Raw genomic sequence first — 23,927 nt, 5'->3', positions numbered from 1 at the left:
ACATTCTTCTTCGTATTCTGCCACATACCCCCAGGGGATGTGTACTTGATATGAGAAGTATAAAAATATGTAACTATTGGCTCTTTCCATTAAGAAAGAATTCTTATTTAAATAAAAGAGGTCTTTTCTTCCTCAAAAAAAAAGATGCATTTAAATGGCCTGGCCATTACTGCCTATATTCACATTGACATTTAATTCAGTGCTGTGGGAAATCTTAAAAAAGAACTTAAGAAAGGCAAAGTGTTTGTTTTTGTGATCCCCGGAAAGGCATTAGTAGTTAGAGTCACACCAGCAAACTGATGCCAGCACCCACGATATTACAGAAACTCTACACAAGCAACCGCTCTCTCGCTTTAATTACCCGCTTCCAAAAGCCTCATGCAGTAAGTACTTTCTTTTCTTCCTAAGGCAGGAAGTAAAAGCAGAAGTACCCTCCAGCAGCTCTCAGGCATACCCAGAGAGTCGAGTGGTCGGTTACTGCCATCAACGCATTTGTCGGCACACTGAGAATATGTTAGGACAAGGGAACACCCAGGTGGGCAAAAACTAGACCAATGGCCTCTACTCAGGCAGAGGTTACTACAGAACATTCATCTGTGAGTTCAAAGAAATTATGAACATGCTTACTCATAGCAGCTTTTCCAAAAAAGTTGCTCATCACATTCCCTTTTCCTGGTGCTTTGCCCCCAGCTGAAGATACCTAAAAGCACAAAACAGAAAACACACCATTTCTAATTTTGTCTAACATTTAGGCTGTTCTTGAAGTACCATGGCCTCAATCATCTCTAGCAATACAGCACACTAACAGCCAGGCATGGGAGACAAGACTGTGATTCCAGAACAAGGGAAGTGGAATTTGGAGGATCAAGAGTTCAAAGCCATCCTCAGCTACATAGTAAGAGCAAAGCCAGAGTGGGCCAGGTGAGGAACTGTCAGGAAAACAAAACTTTCCACCTCAGCAGTACCAGCTCTGTATTACAGCACAGACTATTTATCATGGCAAAATGTGCAGATGTTAGCTTTAAGAACCTAGAACAGGAACCCGGACCACCAGACAGTATCTGATGCTTATTCCCAGAGCTTATTTTCTGGTTTTACAAATTATTTATGAATACATCTAAGCTTTTCTTGAGCACATTTTAAAACTATTTGTCTTAAAAAAATTAAATCAGACGTGGTATGTATGGTAAACAATGGGAAAGAAGGTAAAGTACTTTTAAATTATCAGAGGCAGATCTGAATCCTGGGCCTACCATTTAATAGCAGTGTGACCTGCAGGAAAATTACAAGTCTGGGCTCTAGTTTAACCACATACAAAATAAAAATAAAACAGTAAGATTCACAGAGAACTGATAAGAGGCTTTACACAGAGGTCGGACTGTTAGTGCACAGAAGGACTCAACGTTTGCTTCTTTCCTGCCTTCTTTCTAAAAGCAGAAACTCAAAAAAGGACAACAATAGAAAGATTAGTAGTAACAACAGGAACTGCACTTTTCTGGGTTTTTTTAAATAGTATCTTTATAATTTTCTTTTATTTTCTTTTGAGACAGTCTCATCCTGTAGCCTCAACTTCCTGAACGCTGGGATTACAGGTACATACCACCAAACTAAGATATAGTTATTTCCTTAATGCCCTTAAAGCTATCTCAGACTACTAAATAATAAAGAAAAGAAACAAATGAAAAATGAGGACAAGAAAAAAAAAGCATAAAACAGAACATGAATGTTAAATATACCAGAAAGGAACACATACAGCAAAACCCCAGCTAGATGCTCTCAAATGTCACACCACTACAATCCTCAAACTTGCAGTTTTTCAGAACGATTTTCACGCACATTATTTCAACGGCGGTCACATCAATCTTATTTAGATTGTACAAGCTGGGCATCACCATTTCACAGGAAGAGAACCCAGTCTTGGTGAGAAATGGTATCAGAGGAGAACATCAAGCATTACTTAAATATGGATCACACTAAGCCAGGCACGGTGGCTCATCCTCTTCCCGGACTGGAGAGGCAGAAAGGGAAGAGGAGCCCGAGCTTGAGGTCAGCCTGGACCTGAGAGCAAGACCTCAAACAAACGATCAGGAATGTTCAAACTGAAGTAGAGCACTCAGTACCGACTGTGGGCCCTTCTCTGAAGGACCCACTGTTATAAAGGTCTGGCGTCAGGCAGACTTACACTGGTTGAAGGACGCACTGTTATAAAGGCCTGGCGTCAGGCAGACTTACACTGGTTGAAGGACGCACTGTTATAAAGGCCTGCTTCAGGCAGACTTACACTGGTTGAAGGACACACTGTTATAAAGGCCTGCTTCAGGCAGACTTACACTGGTTGAAGGACACACTGTTATAAAGGCCTGGCATCAGGCAGACTTACACTGGTTACTTCTTTAGCCTCTGTTTTCGCTTCCTTGTTGGTGTCTTGGGTTTTAGTACCAGCTTTAGAGAGCAGCATTCCCATAATTCCTTTGGGCTGCTGGGAAGCCTGTTTGGAGGCAGGTGGACCATGGCCATTGGTGGTCAGGTCACTGGCTTGTGTCTCACTTGTTGCCTGAAGGTTGGACTGCTCAAACTTTCTGGAAGATGAGGATTCTGCAGGAGCTCTGGGGACTGCAGCTGCACACTGGATGGCACTAAACCTAAGGAGAGACGTGTGTGTAAGATTAATGTCACTACCAAACCTCATTTTCACACTCTGTGCTTTCTATGTATCTTTTCACATTATAAATATAAAACTAGGGAATTTAAAACTAGAGTACCATAGAAAAAATTTCATATAAACTCTCATTTGGGTAAAGACATAGGCAGTGGGGAGAATTAACTCTGCCTAAAATCCACACTTACCTAATTAAGAATCTGGGACTGAATCAATCATTTTCTACCACATCACATTGAACACACTTGCTTTTTTGTTTGGGTTTTTGTCATTTTTTTGTTTTTGGTTTTTTTTTTCTTTTTTTCAGGGCTGAGGACCGAACCCAGGGCCTTGCGCTTGCTAGGCAAGCGCTCTACCACTGAGCTAAATCCCCAACCCCTTGTTTTGTTTTTAGACAGGGTCTCTCTACATAGTTCTGGCTTGGGAAACAAGATGGTCCTCTGACCAAGTTCAAAGGGCAGTAACTATCAACCAAATTAGAACTAAAAGCTATACATTATTAACCAGTTTCTTGGCAACTCTCCTAGCCAGAGTGTGGCATGCTTTAAAACATGAAATAGGGATAGCGCCCCTGGTTCCCATAACTCATGTTCCTTTGCATCCATTTGTTCCTCATTTCTAAAAACACCAACTTGCACCAGGAGGCTGCACACTCAAGGCTCAGGAACAGCGTCTGGTTAACAGTCTGCAAAGCCTATTACTGGGACATTCACCTCTTACTCTCCGGTCACTGCCAACGGGCCTCTTTCACATACTGTAATGCGATAGTCCACGACATGCACGGGAACCTGTTCACCCTTCTCAGGGTTAGACAAAAAGCAGAGTTCCCCCAGCTTTTCCTAATAGAGAAAACATTTTACTTCCCAATGTTTTGCTTACTGGGGGTAGGTGAAGACCCCTAGAGACCCTCTTCAGTCTCTGTATTACAGGCCCTAGCGTAAGCCCTGGTACACAGCAAGGATTGACAAGAAGGACTGGCTGAAGAGGAGGCTTCTGGCTCCCCTTTCTTCTTCAATGTATCCCCTCAACGTGGAATGGGAGATGGAAGACAGAAACTGTGTGGAGACAGACGGTATTCAAAACCAACTAGAAGAACTGCCTACACGCAGTGGTCCCTGACAGTATTTCATTCCAGAGATGACTCTAAGTGGCTCCAGGGCAACACACATCTTGCACTGAGTCACGGTTCTGCAGAACACCTTCGGCTGATGAAGCTGAGAACAGTCGGAAACCATTTACTTTACCCACTGGCCTTGCTCTCTGGCCTCGCAGTGCTTCCAGGGCCAGTGGCAAAGGCGATGTTTCACGTCACTGTCAGCACCTAAGGTTGGCCCTAAGACAGCTCTTTATTTGGTCTGCATTCCACACCTTGGGATCAGGACCAGCAACTGGCAACCAGGAAGAGGCCAAGTCAGAGACTGCCCACGCCTGAAATCTCACCTTCTTCACTTTTCTAACATCTCCTAAAACACAACATCAGATCTCAGGAGGCTCACAATTCTAAGCAACAAGCATAAATTTCTTCTTTGGAGAAAACTCCCATCTTTTCCTCCTCTCCTCCTACTTTATCTCTCACTCCTACCTCCAGATAAGATGAGATGGTTAATCTCAATGGCCAATTTGATGAGATCTAGCATTACCTGGGGGTCTGGCCTCTGTGCACACCTATGAAGGAATACCTTGTACCTTGATTTGGTTAATTAAGGTAGGAAGACCTGCCCACTATGGGTGGCAACATTCCCTGAAATGGAATCCTGGACTACATAAAAAGGAGAAAATGAGCTGAACAGCTTTCAATTGCTCCCTGCTCTTTGGTTGGGACTGTGATGTGACCAACTGCTTCAAGCTCCTGCAGCCTTGACTTCCTCACCATGATGGACTGTGCAACTGAACTGCAAACCAGAATAAACCCTTGGTCCTTTAAGTTGCTGTTGAGCAACAGGAAGAGAAACCACGATTCAGGGTCTCATGTAGTGCAGGCTAGCCTCAGATTCCTACATAACTGAGGATGACATTGAACTACTGATCGATCTTGCCTCACCTCCCGAGCGCTGGGGTCAAAGGAGGCCTCACCAGGCCTGGCTGATTCTGAAATCTGCAGAGGCCTGTTCAGCAGAGTTCACTGCAGTGCTTTATCAGCATTCCTATTGCCCTGGGATTTTTGTGCACGGGCAGATTCTGCTTTACACCACTGGTTCTCAATCTGTGGGTCAAGACCCCCTCTGAGGGTCGCATATAAGATATTTACATTATGACTCATAACAGTAGCAAAATTAGTTATGAAGTAGCACTGAAATAATTTTATGGCTGGGGGGGTCACCACAATATGAGGAACTACATTAAAGAGTGGCAGCATTAGGAAGGTCGAGAACCACTGCTACACTTCCAAGCAACTTTAACTCTTATTTCTTTACTGGTTGGACATTAACAGGACGGGTTTTATCTGATGTCAGATATGATGAGTCACAGCCTTTTTTTTTTTAGACAGGGTTTCTTTGTGTAACCATCCTGGCTGTCCTGAAACTAGCTCTGTAGACCAAGCTAGCCTTGAACTCACAGAGATCCACCTGTCTCTACCTCCCAAATGCTAGGATTAAAGGTGTGTGCAACTACACAACTACACATTTTTTAATACCACAAGAATTTAATACAGATTATTTTTTATTTTATTTTTTTGGTTTTTCGAGACAGGGTTTCTCTGTGTAGTTTTGGTGCCTGTCCTGGATCTCGCTCTGTAGTCCAGGTTGGCCTCGAACTCAGAGATCCACCTGGCTCTGCCTCGAGAGTACTGGGATTAAAGGCGTGCGGCACCACTGCCTGGCCAGATTATTTTTTAAATAAAATTAAATGTTTTACATAAAATTAGCAAAGTACTATTTTTTTTCTTGAAATCCTTCTCTAAGACCTGTAAATTATTCTCTGGCTGTATATTTATTTAATAATTATTCAAATGCTTATTATATTCAATAAAGAGAAAAAAAAGCCCACCCTAATGCCCATCATTAACAGTCAACATTAGTTACAGAAAATGTTTACTGTGTATGGGCACCATTTGGAAAAACAGTTCATTGACAGAAATCCTAATCATATGATGTTTAAAGAAAACAGAGCTGCTGCCAATTATGCATCCATTTCCCCAAGGATCTGTCCATATCTGTTATCCCAGCTGCTATACCATCTTCAACCACTCCTTCTCCAACCCTTTCCTAATAATACAATTTAAGTCTTTCATTTGCTGCATGGCAGGGCCAGTCTGATACTCACTAAGTAGCAAGTTGGCCTGGAGCTCAGTGATCCCCCTGCCTCAGCACCAGTCTTGTCATTATTTCTGTGGCTGGGGTTTATTTTATTCTGCAGTGCTGAGAACAGAACTTGGGGCCTTATGAATGATAAGCAAGCTCTACCACTGAACCACATCCCCTAAACTCTAAAATCATGTCTACATCTTTCAAAGTTTCAATGTCTCCTTCCCCTCCATTTCAGTCCCATTTTCTGGAAAAAGCTGTCTAAGCTAGCTGTCTCACGTCTTCAGGTCTGACTCAGCTGGATCAGTCTGGCCCTGCACTAAAGCACTTGAAGGCCATCGCTAGATCCAGTGGACACCTTCCACTAGATCTGACTTGCTTCTCCACAGCATTTGGACCATCCCACCAGTCCCTCTTTCCTGAAACTCTACCCTCAGCTTCTGGAACCCCAAAGAGTTCCATAATTTTCCACTTCACTAGAAGCTTCTCTTAGATCCTTCTTTCTCTATCCATTAAATAAAGAGCCACCATTAAGAGTACTTACTATATGCCAAATGCCACTCTAAGAGCTCCGCTGGGAGGCCCTGCTGGTCAGAGGTTGCAGTCTACCCCGGCCTGGCAGCTCTCTCCAAGCAGGGCGACATGGAGGACTCCATCCCAGCAGAGAGCTTCCTGCTCTCTATCTGACCTTATTAAGAATGTCTCTAGGCGCGGGTGCCTGGCTTATCTCTAGTGTGACTCCTGACACAATTCCTGCAAAAACTTTCCCTCTGCTGCCCATATGGTAATTAAACATTGTGCTAGGAGCTTAACAACAGGACTGTGCTTTCACAGATGATAACTAAGACTTGGACTAGGAACTGTATGATAGGATCGTGCTCTTTAGTGCAAATTAGGTGATACCCCAGCCTCTGTCCCCATCCTATATATCTCCCCTCACTGGATAAAGTTGATCTGTCTCACTGAAGCTGTCTCCCAGAGGCTACTTCCACCGTGTTCATCGTCCAGACACAGCTCTCTGTCACTGCTTCTGCCCCTTTGTCCTTGTGGACTGGTGGCCAACAGAATGCAAGGAAAAAAGGGGACCCCAGAGCACTCCACATACCTTACTCACTTAATCCCCTACTACATGTGAGGTTGGTACTATTGCAGGCTCTACTTACCTAAGGAAGTTGAATCACAAAGTGACTAATCATTTGTCCAAAGTCATACAGCTGGTAAAAATTGTATATATCCCTTAGTTTTATTTTCTGGCTTTCTTTCATTCTATACATTCTCGCTACATGGCTCTATCTGCTGCCCGGGCCCTATGTTCTGAATCCAAAATCATTCTGTTTACCTCGAGGCTTATCTATTGCAATGGATATAATTACTTGAGATTCCGCAGTAATTCCCCATGTCCAAAACCCAGCAGCTCTCCTCAGAATAAAGTCCAAGCTCTACGGAAATACTCAAAGAAGAATCTGATTCCAGTCTTCTAATGACTTCCCAGCTTCACCCTATGTGCTGGCCATGGACCATAATGACTATGCAATGTCGGTTTCTCTCTCAGCTCCATCTTTACTCCCAAACTCCTTTATCTGCCGCACAGTTTCTATTGGACCTTTGAGTCTCAACCTAGACGCCTTAACCTTGTAGAAAGCCGCTTGTTTTTCCACCCCAGTCCACCCATCCAGAAGTTGGTAATGAAGGCCTGTCTCCAAAATCTTCTCACATCATTCTTCTCATGATAACACTGTACTGTAACTGCTATCCCCTGTAGGCCACTGACCTTAGGATCAGGTACTGGGCCACATTCTCAAAAGTATGTAGAATGGCAACTCAATGATATTAATCAGATGTATGCCAAACAAATTCAAATTATCTTTTTAAAAATTTATCTGATTTTATATGTAAGAGTGTTTTGTCAGCATGCATGTCTGTGCACCATAAGCACACCTAGTGCCCAAGGAGATCAAAGGGTGTTAGATCCCCTCGAAGTGGGGTTATGGATGGGAGTTGTGAGCCACCATGTGGGTACTGGGAATCGAACTTAGGTCCTCTGCAGAAGGAATAAGTACTATAAACCAATGAGCCACCTCTCCAGCCCCCAAACTTAAATTATTATTAAATCAAGGTGGTAGATACCCAAGTATATTTTTAGAGAACTGACTTGAGCCCTTAGTATAATCTTACAAAGTAGGAATTATCACAACTGATTTAAAGATGAAGAAACCAAATCTAGAGAGTATTAGGTAATTTGTCCAAAGCCACTGAGCCATTAAGTAGCAAACCACAACTAAAACTTATGATCATCAGTTTCTAAAATGCACACACATTATAGTCTGTTACTATCCAGTGCCCTGAAGAACACAAAAGATTTACAAGATCTAATCTTGGCTATGGAGCTTTGGAGCCAAGTTACTTTTGGCTGGAAGGAATAGGGACATCAAATTTAGGAACAGTTTTTTGAAGGGCAACATTTGAACTAACTCCTAAAGGATGGGTAAGGTTTAGACAAGCAGAGACTGGGGCAAAGGAGTAGTGAGGGGACACAACAAACATTTCTAGTGGTGATGACAGGATAAATATATGAGAAACAGATTTATGGGGAGTCCACTGGGGTTTTCAATATGGGTTGTGGCTGCTATTTTTCACCTTGTGATGTACTAATAAAACTAGACATGTGTCTTACTGCAAGATAAATGGGGTTTTACTAGACTTGGCATTCACTCTTAAGAGGCAGCCACTGTGTAAACACCTTACAAAATCAATTCGTAAAGAAGCCCACAAGAACATTAAGGAGCTTACTTGCTGCAGTTCTGCAAATTGCTTTTAAGGATGTCATAGTCGGTATTGAACAGAGGCCCACTGTCCTTTAGCATAGCTTTCTGGATGCTGTACACATGGATGCTGGCAGTCACAGCTAGCTTGGACTTCACTGCTACAAGTCAACAGGAAAAGCAGTCTGTTAATACACAACTTCATAGCTTGTGGGGACTTTAACAAGAAACTCTTCTGCACTAAAACCATTTGCTCTCTATGGGGGTCCAAAAGTTCTAAAAGGCCAAACAGCTACATATACAGTGTAACCTAAGCCTCTGTCTGTAATGGGACATGATGGTGTTGAGTGGTTTCTAAGTACAGCACCTGTGAGGCTATCACTCATCCACAGACAGTCGGCCAATAGTTATTAATGATGATGATGATGATGATGCTTTGTTTTCAACCAGTTAAAGATAATGAAGTAATCTCTACCTGAGAAGACTTAAGTTACATGTTCCAATTACAATGTAGAGAAAGCAACTACATAATATTATTACTAATGAGCTGAGTCTACAGAGAAAAATCAAAAGACTATCACAGGAACAAACTGGGGTCTACAAGGGAAGACACTGTGCCTAAATTGTGCCCTGTCCCCAGTACCTAGCATAGCGCTTGGGACATAGTAATCATCACAAATGGCAGTTTCTTAACATTTCCTTTATCGACAGAGAAATTTTTATGCAACTTTATATATAAAAAAATAGGTACACAATTCAAATATTTACTGATAGTAAGTCATAAGGAATTTTATTTTAAAGCAACCCTTGGACATAAATATAATTTTATTACTTATTAAAAATGAAAACAAATTTAACATACTAATGAAACAAGTGTGCGTGTCTATTTTTACACAAAGAATTGAAATCTTGGCAGAATATTTGATACTGCAGAACGCAGAACACATCAATGTTTTTTAGCTAATCAATATTTTGCTTTTACAATCATCAGTGCTGACAATGCCACCACTCTGCAGCAATACATAGTACAAAATAGAAGAAGCATATTTAGGCCATTTCAGATTGCTGGAAACCCTGTTCTAATCCAAGCTGAAATTTACTGATTAAAAAAATAAATAAATAGCCGGGCGGTGGTGGCGCACGCCTTTAATCCCAGCACTCGGGAGGCAGAGCCAGGCGGATCTCTGTGAGTTCGAGGCCAGCCTGGGCTACCAAGTGAGTTCCAGGAAAGGCGCAAAGCTACACAGAGAAACCCTGTCTCGAAAAACCAAAAAAATAAATAAATAAATAAATAAAACAACTAGCAACTCAAATAGCAGTTTTTAGAATCAAGTAATCTAACATAAATACAATCCCCCAACATATTCCTCTGATATACAGTAAGGAACAATGGTGGGAAAATATTGTTTCCCATAATAAAAACATGTGTTTCTACAAGGGCACAGAAGTTTGCACATACAGTAAAAAGACTGCAGCTGAGAACATCCAACACAGCATGCGTCATACACAGGCTCCAGTCTGGGCCAAGGTATCTCAGCCATGTTCACTGGTGCTGCATGACAGGATGTCGCACAACGCGAAGAGCACTCATTGTGTGTTCAGAACCAAGGCTACAGTCAAGTTCCATGATGCAACATGAGTGGTACTGCCACAAAACCCTCAGAGTCATCACGTTTGATTCTGAATTAAGTTTTGGTTGTCATGAACTCAGTTTGGTAATCTTTTTACAAGCCCTAGATTCGGTTATTCAACCCCACATGGGGTCATGACCCAGTTTATGGAACCATGTCACCTGGAATAATGACAATTTTTGTATGCCTGTCATGAATCTTGAAATCCTGTCATAGATGTACTTTATGTCAGCTGCTACTAGCCTTAAAAAATGGAAGTTAGGCAAATGTAAGAAGATTTTAGCTTTCAGAAACCATTAATAAAAGGAATATAAAACTCTTTTGATTAAATAGCCAAATACACTCTATTGCAGAGTGTGTCCAATCAATGCCGTAAGTGGAAAAGCGAAAAGCCTTCTTAGCGACTCAAACTCTTACCTTCCAATTTATCTTCTCTCACTACTGCAACCTTGTGGCACTGCGAGGAACAACACTTCATCAGTGGTGAAGTCACAGAGCTTGGGATTTCAGTTTCCTTGACAGTAACTCAGTTATGCTTAGCTACGAAATTAGAAAACACTGGGTACCCTGAAAATACACTACAGTAGAGGGCAGTCTGACTTCCTTTTAATTTGCGTATTTACAGCTTCTCAAAAAAAAAAAAAAAAGAAAGAAAAATGAAAGGCCAGCCTCAATACTTTCATGAAACAGAACTATATCTCAAATCACTATAAAAACAATTTTTAGTAAATGATTTAATGACAAATACTATTCAATCTATAGAACTAGATAAAAGTTAGATCTGTCTCACACAATATTCAATGTAAGTTCTAGGCACTACCCTAAGATTAACTCAACATCCAGGAATAACTGAAATAACCTTAAAAGAAAGCCTTTTTTTTCCTTATTGCAACTTTTAAATAATACAGTAAATAAGTCTTTTCATTAAATTCTCAAGCGTACCCCAGGACTTAATCATGTTACGTTGGAAAGTCATGCCTGTTTATCCTGCCAGATACTAGCTATTTTTAGAAATCAAGAATATTGACTAGCAAGTAAGGCATCTGCAATTAACCTAAAACAAAAGAAAGCTGAAAAGAAGCCTTTTAAATGAAAATAAAAAACTTTAAGCAAAGTACAAAAACAAATGAAGAAAAAACTAAACTAAACTAAAACTTGTATCACAAAGGTCATACAGCTTCAAAACATAACACAAAGACAAAGTGAGGAAAATGAAGAGCTTTTAGAGAACAAACAGGAAGTGTGAGAGAGACAGGAAGTGTGAGCAAACAGTTCACAACCAAAAGTCAGCAGTGGTCCTGCATGGGACTGGGGGCTGCGCTAGCTTGGTGAGAGTGAGAGCAGAGCTATTTGCTGAGCCCATTTAGTCCTTGGCCCAGCAGCACGACCTCCAGGAATGTGGCCCCCAAACACTAGCAAAGCCACGGAGGTCATATACACGCAGCTGCTCACTATGGCACCAATGTAACGGCCAAGATGGTCAATAACCCAACAAGGAACCCATGAACCAACTCGCATAGCAATGCAGCCCTTATGTGTCTACAGGAGGAACACTTCTATCACTAAATGATTAGGGAGGACAGTTTAAAAAGCTGAGCTCAAAATGGGCTGTAAAATCTGAGAACATTTATCTAAGAAAAAGGTCGTAGAAATATAGTTGTTTCTACTAAAAGCATACACAAGAACTATATATAACAAAACCAGAAGGGAAGGGCAAACCCAATCCAAAAGCCACCTACGTGAGACACCAGGGAACCAACAAATTAAAAGCAAAAGTGAAAACAACTGAGTTTAAATAGAACTTTATTTGGTAAATTGCCACAATGAGGGATTAGGTGATCTAAGTAGGATGTATCCTATAGAAAAACCTGCAAAAAAAAAAAAACCTCTTTAACAATTTTCAGTAATTGTTAGTAAAAATATTCATTTTTCATATTCCTATTCCTCTAAATCTGGTATTTGACTAAAGCAGCATACACTATGCCAATGTTAGGAACCACCAAAATTCATAATATAGAAGAGCAATAAAGATCAAGCAAGCATTTTTGTTTGATTGGTTTTTAGGAGGCAGAAACTCACACTATGCTCATGCTGGCCTCTAACTTAGTAATCCTACTGCCTCAGCTTCCCAAGTGTTGCGGGTCACAGGCGTGAAACACTGTGTTTAGAATCAAAGTACATTTTTGTTTGTTTTAATAATGAGGGCCAAACCTTGCACATTCTAGGCAAGCACTCCACCAGAGATATCTCTCCAAAACTTTAAAAAACGCTTTTCAAAAACGTAGTCACAGATTTGAATTAAGAAAATTCATGTTTTTTGTGTTTTTTCTTTAAAAAAATGAAGCAGGGCAATAGCTTAGGTGATGAAATGCTTGCCATGCAAGCATGAGGATCTGAGTTCAAGTCCCAGCTGAAAAGACGGGCGTGGTGGCACCACTTACAACTCTAGTGCTGGGGAGACCAAGACAGGAGGATCCCAGAGGCCACTGCCCCCCAGTCTAGCCAAATCAGCAAGCTTTCAGGTTCCAGTGAGAAACCCTGTCTCAAAAAACAGGGCAGACAGCTCCTGAGGACTAATACCCAAGATTGCTCTCTGGCCTTCACCTAGCCATGCACACGTGTGCGTGTTTACCTACACACATATATATGCACACACACACACACACACACACACACACACACACACACATACATGTACCTATAAACACCTGCATGATCGTATATACAAACTAGATGCTCTTCAAAACGTCACATTCTGCAAAACTGCACACTAAAAAACGACAGGGCTTATGAAGAAAAGCATTAGGAGCTAACCATTAAAACACTGCAGATTGCCGGGCAGTGGTGGCGCACGCCTTTAATCCCAGCACTCGGGAGGCAGAGCCAGGCGGATCTCTGTGAGTTCGAGGCCAGCCTGGACTACCAAGTGAGTTCCAGGAAAGGCGCAAAGCTACACAGAGAAACCCTGTCTCGAAAAACCAAAAAAAAAAAAAAAAAAAAAAAACACTGCAGATTTGTAGTACAGCCTTAGGGGCAGTAATTAATTCACACCTAAGGAAATAATCCTGACAGGCAGGCAGCTCAGCATGGCTAAGTGCTCCTCTGCTTGGGGTTACTGAAAACGCACAGGCGCAACAGTCGGCATGGCACCTTGCTGGTGCAAAACCAGTGCAGACCAGAACGGAGCCACGACTGCACTGGGCACCTGGTGAGGTGACGTCCCAGCAAGTCCAGCATCACAAACCTCAAGCCTGACAAACGTAAGCTGCAGATCTTTGCTCCCTTTTAGAATTTTATTTCATGTTTTTGAGAGGTCTTGTGCAGGCTGGCATCAAAATCTTGACTCCTCTGCATCAGCCTCACAAATGCTAGAATTATGAGAACGGACTACCACACTCAGCTTCAACAAAAGTTCTTCATAGAGGTCAGGTGCTGTGGGATGGTCTGTATGTCAAATGTGTTGCTGATTGGTCAATAAATAAATCACTGATTGGCCTGTGGCCAGGCAGGAAGTATAGGCGGGACAAGGAGGAGAATAGAACTGGGAAGTGGAAGGCTGAGTGAGAGAGACACCGCCAGCCGCCATGATGAGAAACAGCATGTAAAGATGCCGGTAAGCCATGAGCCATATGGCAAGGTATAGATTAATAGAAATGGATTAATTTAAGCTGTAAGAACAGTTAGCAAGAAGCCTGCCACGGCCATACAGTTTGAAACCAATATAAGTCTCTGTGTTTACTTGGTCGGGTCTGAGCGGCTGTGGGACTGGCAGGTGAGAGAGATTTGTCCTGACTGTGGGCCAGGCAGGAAAACTCTAGCTACTACAGTCAGGGGTGGTGGTTATACCTTTAATCCAGCGCTCGACAGAGGCAGGTGGATCTCTATGAATATGGAGATCAGTTCTAGTCTACTAGCCAGGCTGCATAAGTGAGACTTGTCCTTAAAAAAAAAAATTCTTCATAGAAAGATTCTAGCTTGCAACTTGACTATTTTGTAACCTTTGGCAAATTAATAAATTAGGTGATTTTAAAAAATCGTTCTCAACCAAAACCCACTACATGAAAAGCTAATGAGAACTTGTAACGATTGAGCAGACCAATCTGACAAGCCTAATTAACATAAAAAGAACCCATTAACCTGAGGTCCTCAACCTGTGGACTGCAACCCCTTTGGGGGGGTCGCATATCCGATATCCTGCATATCGATTCATAGCAGTAGGAAAATTATAATTATGAAGCAGCAATGAAAATAATTTTATGGCTGGGGTCATCACGACATGAGGAACTATATTAAAGGGTTGTAGCATTAGAAAAGTTGAGAACCACTGCCCCAAACACTTGAGAGTTTAAAAAGCATGTGCCCGCCCTGAGGAGGCCATGGAGTTAGTAAGAGATCAGCAGACCTGATACCTGCTCTGTGGCTGAGATGAGAAGGCAACAGTACCCATGCTGGTGGATGAGGTACCGGTGGGACTAAAGAGAAGAGGCTATCCACACCTATACAGACTCCCAGCCCGAGGCCTCTGTGCTGCACCAGCAGCTAAGCCTTCAGGCCCATCCCTCACCAATGGGCCACTCTAAGTGACCTATCAAAATGAGTGCTCAAATTAAAAATAAAGTCAGTTCATTTTTCTTTTCTCCTTTTTTTAACACTTGAGTTTGTGGCTTGAAATTTGAACAGGATGAAAATTAAATACCAGTGTCCTCGATACGTATTCAAGAGGAAAAAGAGGTTCAAGGACCACCACTCTCTAATGTCTCATTTCCTAGGTAACCATGTACTAATGAGTATCTTATCACAGCCAAGACATCACCTAAACTTTCCTGAGTGTCAGATTTAGTTTAGAATCTCAAAATAAGGCTGGGTGGTGGTGGTGAACGCCTTTAATCCCAGCACTCAGGAGGCAAAGGCAGGTGGATCTCTGTGAGTTCAAGGCCAACCTGGTCTACAGATCTAATTCCAGGACAGCCAGAGCTGCACAAAGAAACCCTATCTTGGGGGGAAAAAAAAAATCCTCACTCTCTTCAAGAGGTACTTTAAAACTCCCACACAACTCAACCTTGCTTCTTTCTCCTGCTAGCTCTAATACTGTTTGTATCTCACACACACACAGGCTCATTACGAGAGAACTCACAGAATGTCCGTTCTGTATAAGGCTGCCAGACACCAGGTAGGTAACATGCAACTGAGCGCCCGAGTTTTCCTTCCGCTTCCTTTCGACATATTCATAGAGCATCCTGTTCCAAACAAGACAGAAATGATTCGTTAGCATGCATCTTCGCCTCATCAACTCTTAATTCATGACTTCAAAGACACAGATAAGAAATCTGACAGCTCGCTAAATAACACAGTTTTTTATGTACTGAACAGGCAGATTTCTGAAAAAACAACAGACGGATTTAGATGGAGCATGGAACTGGAGCCAACTTGTTTGAACTGGCTCAGTGACCCAGGAAGTAACTGAGATCAATCTAGAAATATGCCAAGAGGGACAGAACCCATAGCCAAACAGTGGCAGTGATTAAGTAGCAGATCCAACAGTGAGTCACTATCTAGCTATGGGATCCAGAATAAAGTTGTCTAGGCTTCATATCTTGAGGCATAAAAGAGAAGGGCCATTAAAACATGAGTAATTCTTATAATCCGAATTCATACAATGTCTACAAGCCTCTACTCTCAAAGAAGCTGCCAATCTGTATGTGCTTTTGGAGGACAGAGAAGCTTTGGGGTTTTCAGTAATTCTATCACATTGAACATTTCAAGCTATCATATACATGAAGACAAATATATAGCCACCTCTGACACTACTGAATTACTTAGAATCAGATGTTTCATGACTAGAATATAGCAGGTGCTTACACCAGGCAGCATCCAAAATGTTCATTTAGGTGAGTGACAGAGCCACACATTAAATGCAGAAATGTTGCTTACAGTAAAATCTTTACTCACTTTTATCCCAACCACCCAAAATACTAATATTTGACTCCCCTCAATAATCTAGAATTTAACAATAAAAAATGCTTATCATTTGTCTTTATTTCAATAAATATTTAGCAAGCTGATATCACACTTCTGTCGAGAACAGCCAGAAAGTCAGAAATTCTGAGAGCTAGGTCTAGTGGCACATGCTTTTAACCCTAGAGAGAAAGGCAGGTAGAGCTCTGTGAGTTCAAGACCAGCCTGGTCTACATAACGAACTCCAGGTCACCCAGAGTTACATAGTAAGACGGTATCTCAAAACAGCCAAAGAAAACCTCACCCTGACTGTTGATCACTCTCTTCTCCAGATGCCCCTCAGCCTCCATGACACCCTGCCCAGAGTCTCCTGCTGCAACTGCGCCAGCTGTTTCCTGCAGTTTCTCTGCCTTCCTTTCCTTACTGCAGGAAACTGTCCTAGCCATCTTCTTACTGTTTTAGTGTGATCAGTCACCCCAGTTAGCCCGTGTCTAAGAGCTTTCCTGACATGGAATATGGTTGGTCACCTCATGGCACTCTCCGTGGTCTATTTTATTCAACTCCATGGCTTCCTTTTTCCCTGATGACATCATCATTTGTTCAAAGCACCTTAGCCAGAAATCTGCGAGTCATTACCCTTTACCTCTCCTTCTGCAGTGAGCTGCCAAGTCTCATTAGCTCTCCCTCCCAACTAATTCTTGCCTCTATGCCCTCCATGCCTCTTGACTGGACTATTTCAATTCCAAGTGTCAACTGCACTCTCTTCTCACCATCATTATCTGTGAGGCTGACATAGTGAAGTTTTAAAATGCAAATCAATAACAAAAGCCAGCAGATTAAAAAGAAAATCAAAACTTTACTGAGTGGCCACTTAAGTTCTAAGCAGTGAACAAAGGCATCCAAGCTCCTACCCATTAGGACCAGCCATCTCTTTCATAGAGTGTAAGCTTGAAATGGGTAGGAATTTGAATCAGAGATCTGCTTGTCTGCCTTTTAATCCTGAGGCAAGTTGAGTTCGAGACCAGCCTGGCTTACACAAAGAATTCCAGGCCAGCTAGGGCTATACAGGTCTCATCACTGAATTCTTCATCAAGACAAAAGCTCAGGACTACCTCCTACTCCATGCCGTCTCTAACACAGCCAGCCCAGCAGAGCACCTCTGCCTTCTGAGTGCTAACAGAGATTATCCCATGACAAGTATTATGACACCTCTAACTACTTTGTTAAATGGCTGCCTTTCCCTAGACCATCAGTTCCTGTACAAAGTGTGTCCCATCTGCCAGTTTTGTGGATTCTTCCACCTTGTTCTCTCATGTTTCCCCTACTGCAGTGATGATGTTAGAAGGGCAGATGGGGAGGTGGACTCGACTATTGATGCTAATTAGGACCATGCTAGTAGAAGACTGAATAGGCAAGTAACATGTCCAAGGTACTCTTGAGCATGTCAGCCAAACACAGTCTTTTCTCCACAGCTCTTGATTTTGTATTCTGCACAGGTTTCCCAGTTTTCCTATTAGTTTTTTTCTCACTTGTTTTTGTTTCGTGTTTTTTATTTAACCTATTTCCTTTTCTACTGAGAAGTTCAAAATAAGCCCTTAAAAAAGGAATTTACACATACTTTAATACTTTTACCTCATTTAATAAAGCCAAGTACTCTATTTCTGACAACAAAATATGTGAAATAACCTTGTTTTATAATGTATTTGCATTTTTATGTGCATTGGTGTTTTGCCTGCATGGATGTCCATGTGGGGGTGTTGGATCCCTGGAACAGGAGTTACAGACAGTTGTGAGCTGCCAGGTGGGTGCTGGGAATTGAACTAGAGTCCTCTGGAAGAGTAGCCTGTGCTCCCAACCACCCACCAAGCAATCTCTCCAGCCCCCATGAAATAATTTTAAAAATGAGTGACAAAACATGACTTCCTACAGAATACATTTCCGACACATAGGATGAATTACAGCCTCCCCTTTGAGACCATTAATTTTTCTCTTCTTATCAGTTCTAATCATAATTTCCCCCAGGACTAACTCAACTTTAGTCCTCCATAATATTTTCACAATCTGAAATTATCTTGTTTAATTCAATGAGAAGATCTTGTCTGTCAGAGACATAGACTAAAATAATACTATAAAAAAAAACAAAAAACAGCTGGGTGTTGGTGGCGCACGCCTTTAATCCCAGCATTTGGGAGGCAGAAGCAGGGGGATCTCTGTGAGTTCAAGGCCAGCCTGGTCTACAGAGTGAGTTCCAGGACAGCCAGGACTGTTACACAGAGAAACCCTATCTCGAAATAAATAAATAAATAAATAAATAAATAAATAAATAAATAAATAAATAAATAAATAAATGAATGAATAAATAATAAATAATAAATAAATAAATAAATAAATAAATAAATAAATAAATAAATAAATAAATGGATATAATACTTAAAAAAGAACTGAAAGTAACCCCCTGGAACTGGAGTTACAGATGTCTGTGAGCTACCATGTGGGTGCTAGGAACTGAACCTGGGTTCTCTGGAAGAGTAGCCAGTGTTCTTAACTGATGAACCAACTCTCTAACCCCCTCTGGGAGTTTTAAATGGTTTAAAATTTTTGATCATGTATCTGTCGGATTGCTTCCATTTTACTAAGTGGGATGATTTCTGAATTGGCATGAAATGTCTTTCCTGCTTTAAAAAGGTAAAAAACAAACAAACAAACACTGATCCTGGTGACAGCTGTACAACTGTGAAAACATTACAGTGTATACTTTCCATGGGTAAACTGCTTAGTGGGTGAACAGTTCGAATCTATTTTATAAAAGAATTAACAGAATTGAAACCTGAAGGATAAGGCAAAAACTGGAAAGGAACATTCCAGGCAGAGGAAACAGGACAAGCATCATCTGTTGAAAAGCAAGTGTACCCAGACTACAGTAAGGAGGCATGCAGCATATGAGGTGAAGATGGGCACACAGGCAGGAGCCCGATGGTAGGCTAGAACAACGCATCTTTATTTTCAAGTCTATTAGGTGAATACAGTAGCAGTTGCTTCATTTCATATTCAAACACTTAGCACTGAAAATAAAGCACAACCAGCTGTGGTGCTCAATGCCTTTAATCCTAGCACCAGGGAGACGGAGGCAGATCTCTGAGTTCAAGGCCACCCTGGTCTACTTGACAACCTGGCCTACATACACAGTTCCAGGCCAACCAGGGCTACACAGTGTGGCCCTGTTTATGCACAGACAATGAGTAAAGCTCTTATATGTGTCCATTCCCAAAGTTATTGCAGCTCTTAGGTTTAGGTCAAAGCTGATCTTGGGCAATCTTGGTAAAAACAGGTCTGAAGTTACCTCTGGACTAACAGTTTCAGGTCTTGAAAGCTTAAACATCACAGGTAAAATTAGTCTCCTATACCCATCTAATGTTAACTCAAAGCCCAAATGGCCTGTTCTAGAGAACAGGGGCTTTCTAAGACATGTACCTACCACTAAAGGAACAAATAAAAATCAGACCACCCAGGAGCAGGACAAACTAGACCAGGCATTTAACTCATACATGATTTCTCAAATGGTTAACCAAGTCTTCCTCTTGGGATTTAGAAACACTCTGTACCTTTGCAGACCAAACGTTCTAACACTGATTAAAAGTTGTCTTTTCTCTTTGGGCCTCAAGTCAAATCTGCTTTAACAATAACGACAACAAAAAGATGTGGCAGAATGAAGAGCAGTGCGCTGGCCATCCTAAGCACTCGCTTTCACTTAAATACTCTCATATCTTTAAGTTATACTCTGTGCGTGTGTGCACGCGCGTGCGTGCGTGCGTGCGTGCGTGCGTGCGGAGATCAGAAGATCACCTGTGACAGTCTGTCCTTTCTTTCCACTAAGTTCCTACAGTTGAACTCAGGTCATCAGGCTCAACAGCAAGCACTTTTGCCCCCTTGAGCCAACTCACTGGCTCTAGTTCTCACACTCTAGTCTGCCAGACAGCTAATGTCAAACACATGTTGTCCTCTGTCATAGCTTCAGGTGGCAACTTGACACACTCAGGAACAGGGAACCTGAACTGAGGAACGGCCTCCACTGGAGGGGCCTGTGGGCATGTCTGTGGGGAATTTTCTTAACTGTTAATTGATGGAGGAGGGCCCAGTCCGCAGTGGGCAGATGGTCCTGAATTGTATAAGGCAGCTGAAGAAGCCAAAGAGAGCAAGCCAATAAGCTGTGCTCCTTCATGTTTGCTTCAGTTCCTGCCTTGTAAGACAAACCCCTTCCTCCTCACGCTGGTTTTCATCAGTGCTTATCACAGCAACAGAAACCATTATGAAAATCTGGGCCAAAGTTGGGCCTAACAAACACATGTGAAAACATGAAGATCTAAGACAATAAACACGTAGATCTGAGCCATAAACAGGACTGGTTAACCCATTTAATAAAGCTGAAATAACGAAGTGTATTAGTTACTTTTCTGTTGCCATGACAACAGACCGTGACAAAACAAAACCGACTGATGGAATACAGTTTACTTGGACATACAGTTCCAGAGGGACAAGAGTCCATCATGGAAGGAGGTGTGACAGGCAGGGAGGTTGAGCAGGAAGCAAGAGCCCCTATCTTCAAAGGTGAGCACAAGCACAAAACAGAATGTGAACACAAAGTGGGGCGAGACTACAAACACTCAAAGCTGCCTCTGGTGATGTACTTACTCCAGCAAGGCTGTACCTAAACCTCCCCCAAACAGTGCCACCAACTGGGGACTAAAAGTTCAAATATATGAGCCTATGGGGGATCATTCTCATTCACACCACTACACAAAGTGATGTTAACCATAGGCCAAGGCTGGAAAAAAAAATCCAGCAAAATTATCATATTTAGCCAGGCAGTGGGGGTGCATGCCTTTAATCCCAGCACTTGGGAGGCAGAGGCAGGTGGATCTCTGTGAGTTCAAGGCCAGCCTGGTCTACAGAACGAGTTCCAGGACAGGCCAAAGCTACACAGAGAAACCCTGTCTCGAAAACACAACAACAACAAAACAATTATCACATTTGTAAGCAAGTCCCCTAAAGGAGAGAAGAACAGGGCTGGGGAAACGAAACTGTGAAGGGAGTCAGGTACTTGCCATGCAAGCATGAGGACCCAAGGTCAGATCCCCAAACCCAAGCAAAGCAGGATAAAGTAGCCTATTTCTGTAATTCCAGCTCTGTGGTGAGAGGGAGGCAGACAGAAGCCTCAGAAGCTGGCAGGCCAACCAGCCTGGTACACACAGCAGAGAATCACAAGAGCTCCCATCTCAAACAAGCTGAAAAGGTAGGAACGGAGCCCAAGATCATCCTGACCTTCCCATGTGCTCTGTGGCCAATGTACACACACACACACACACACACACACACACACACTTCAAAAGAAAGACAAAAGTAGTGAAAATAATATTCTTTCCTATTAACCCGGTGGGGGGGGGGGGGAGTCGGTTCTAACCTAAGAGTTCTATGAACATTAAAACAAAGTTTAAGAAAATTCCAACATCATTAAAATTAGCAGTAAACTGGACTTACTGTTTTGCCTGGTTAACATGAACTCCTAGTGTATAACTGAGCCACTTGTAAGTTACCTGAAAGAAAAAAAACAATTTTTAAGGTTTTGTTTTTTTTGTTGTTGTTGTTGTTTTTTTTTTTTTTTTGGTTTTTTGAGACAGGGTTTCTCTGTGTAGCTTTGCGCCTTTCCTGGAACTCACTTGGTAGCCCAGGCTGGCCTCGAACTCAGAGATCCACCTGGCTCTGCCTCCCGAGTGCTGGGATTAAAGGCGTGCACCACCACCGCCCGGCTATTTTTAAGGTTTTATTAGATGATCCCAGAGTACAAATGCCCAGAGCCTGCTCCTAAACACTCTTACTCTTGGATGATTATGTCCTGTAAACTACAATAGATGTCCGTTAGAAAAACCATCTATGTGACAAGTAAGACCAAGATACTTATCTTACAAATACTAAGATGGTTCACAGATTGACCAATGCAAAAGAATCTACGAAGGTGGGTCAGAGAGATGGGTCAGTGGGTAAGGGGACTTGCTACCATACCCTTAAGAACGTGAGTTTGGTCCCCTGAATTCATACAGTGGAATGGGAGAACTGGTCCTTGATATCCACATGTGTGCCATAGCAAGCATGCTCTCACATACTAACACACACACACACACACAAACACACACAAAATGTAACAAATGTTTTAAGAATCTACAAAGTCAAGCCAAAAATAAGCAAGGACTCATTTCACTCACACTCCTTGTTTTACTTATGTTTTCTGTCTTTGAGAAGCCACCACCTACAACTATCCTAAAATTTATCTAAAAGCTAGATTATTTTGAAAGCATATAACCCAGGAACTTCTCAACAAACTTGCAGCTAGCTATACAGACGTTATGAGAAACGGGCGGTGTGGGGACCAGAAAATGAGTTAAATGTTTAAATGTGGTATGACAGGTCATTTTGGAAAACAGAGGCATCAAGCCTCCACCCTTCCTTGACCTAGTCATGTCTGTTCTGTTTCTTCCCATTCTAAACGTTGCATTCCCAATAAAGAGACTGATAGCGACTGGGTAGAGGCAGGGTGGCATGAGAGGAGGAGCCAGACCTAAGACTCAAGGATTATCCCTCGCTTACTAATGGCCCATATACAAGCTATTTGGCCCTTGGCTTCAAATTCCACTTCCGGGAATAACCCCAGCAGCCTGCCTGAGAGAGTGGGAGACGGAAGTCACTGTAACCAAACTGTGCCCATGGGCTCAGAATGGCAAAGTTCCTTCACATCCAGGTCTTTCTGGATCTTTACACCAGCCCAGAGAGGCGGGTCATGCTGCTTTCAATATTTAAATTTCCAGGAAGAGGAAACTGTCTCTGGAGGACAAACCACCCGTCAGTAGCCCAGCTAAGACGTCGTGTCTCCTCAACCGCACACTCGGGGCTTGAGGGTCCCGCCACCCGACCGGGCACGGGGGAGGAGGCCAGGGAAGCAGGCTCCGTGCCCCCCAGCGCCCCCCACGCCCAAGGCCCGCCGACTGCGGAGCACGCGGGAGCCTCTCCCGCCGGGACTGTCTCCCGCAAAGGGGCGTCGCGGTGACCTGTGCCCCCCCCTCGGCCGGTCCCCACGAAGCCACAAGCGCCCGGCTGGAGACCTGCCCCGCCGAGCCCCGGCAGGCCCAGGACCCCTCACGTTCGCCCGGCACGCGCGTGCCCCCGCCCCAGTCCTAGCTCCTCACTATCTTGTTCTGGTCCGTGACGAACTCGTCTATGTTTTCCAGATAGAGCTGTTCCGCCATGGTAGTGCAGCCCCCGAGCCCTTTGCTCAACTCCCGCCGGCGGGAAACGGATTCGCTCACTCCCGGGTCGCGGGTCGTCTCCCATGGCAACCGAGGCGACGCGCTACGGCGGCGGATGAGGGCCAAACTACTGAGCGTCCAGCCGGGGCTGACGTAAGGGGAAACTTGATTTAGACCGGAAGTGAGGAGTGCAAGCTTGGTTGTCTGCGTGCACCTGGGAGCTTTCCAATCTCTCTGCCACTGGTCTACTGACTCAGGACCATATATTTCACTGCTCTGAGCAAGTTTTTCCACTTGGAAAGTGAGAAAAATACCTCTTGCTGTTTAGCACTGGAACTCAATGGTAGCTCACTTTCCTAGCCAGGGTTTCCTTCCCAATG

The 23,927-nt window shown here is 42.9% G+C and overlaps 1 protein-coding gene across 1 annotated transcript in view; it reads right to left on the bottom strand.

The window, feature by feature from the left end:
• Positions 1–23,643, bottom strand: part of Pold3 (DNA polymerase delta 3, accessory subunit) — a 40,862-nt gene extending 17,219 nt beyond the window's left edge. The window contains exons 1-7 of the mRNA XM_052762770.1: positions 23,488–23,643; positions 21,788–21,843; positions 15,432–15,534; positions 10,715–10,754; positions 8,695–8,827; positions 2,381–2,642; positions 628–700 (exon numbers count right to left, since the gene is read on the bottom strand). Coding sequence (XP_052618730.1) covers positions 628–700; positions 2,381–2,642; positions 8,695–8,827; positions 10,715–10,754; positions 15,432–15,534; positions 21,788–21,843; positions 23,488–23,547 — 727 coding nt within the window. The 5' untranslated portion in view covers positions 23,548–23,643. The remainder of the gene's footprint in view (positions 1–627; positions 701–2,380; positions 2,643–8,694; positions 8,828–10,714; positions 10,755–15,431; positions 15,535–21,787; positions 21,844–23,487) is intronic.
• Between the last annotated feature and the right edge of the window lie 284 nt (positions 23,644–23,927).

The sequence above is a fragment of the Peromyscus californicus genome, unplaced genomic scaffold (assembly GCF_007827085.1).
Source record: "Peromyscus californicus insignis strain IS unplaced genomic scaffold, ASM782708v3 Scaffold_4__1_contigs__length_199733344, whole genome shotgun sequence".
NCBI lineage: Eukaryota > Metazoa > Chordata > Mammalia > Rodentia > Cricetidae > Peromyscus > Peromyscus californicus.
Note: the sequence above shows the minus strand (reverse complement) of the source record. Positions and strands in the feature narration are given on the sequence as shown.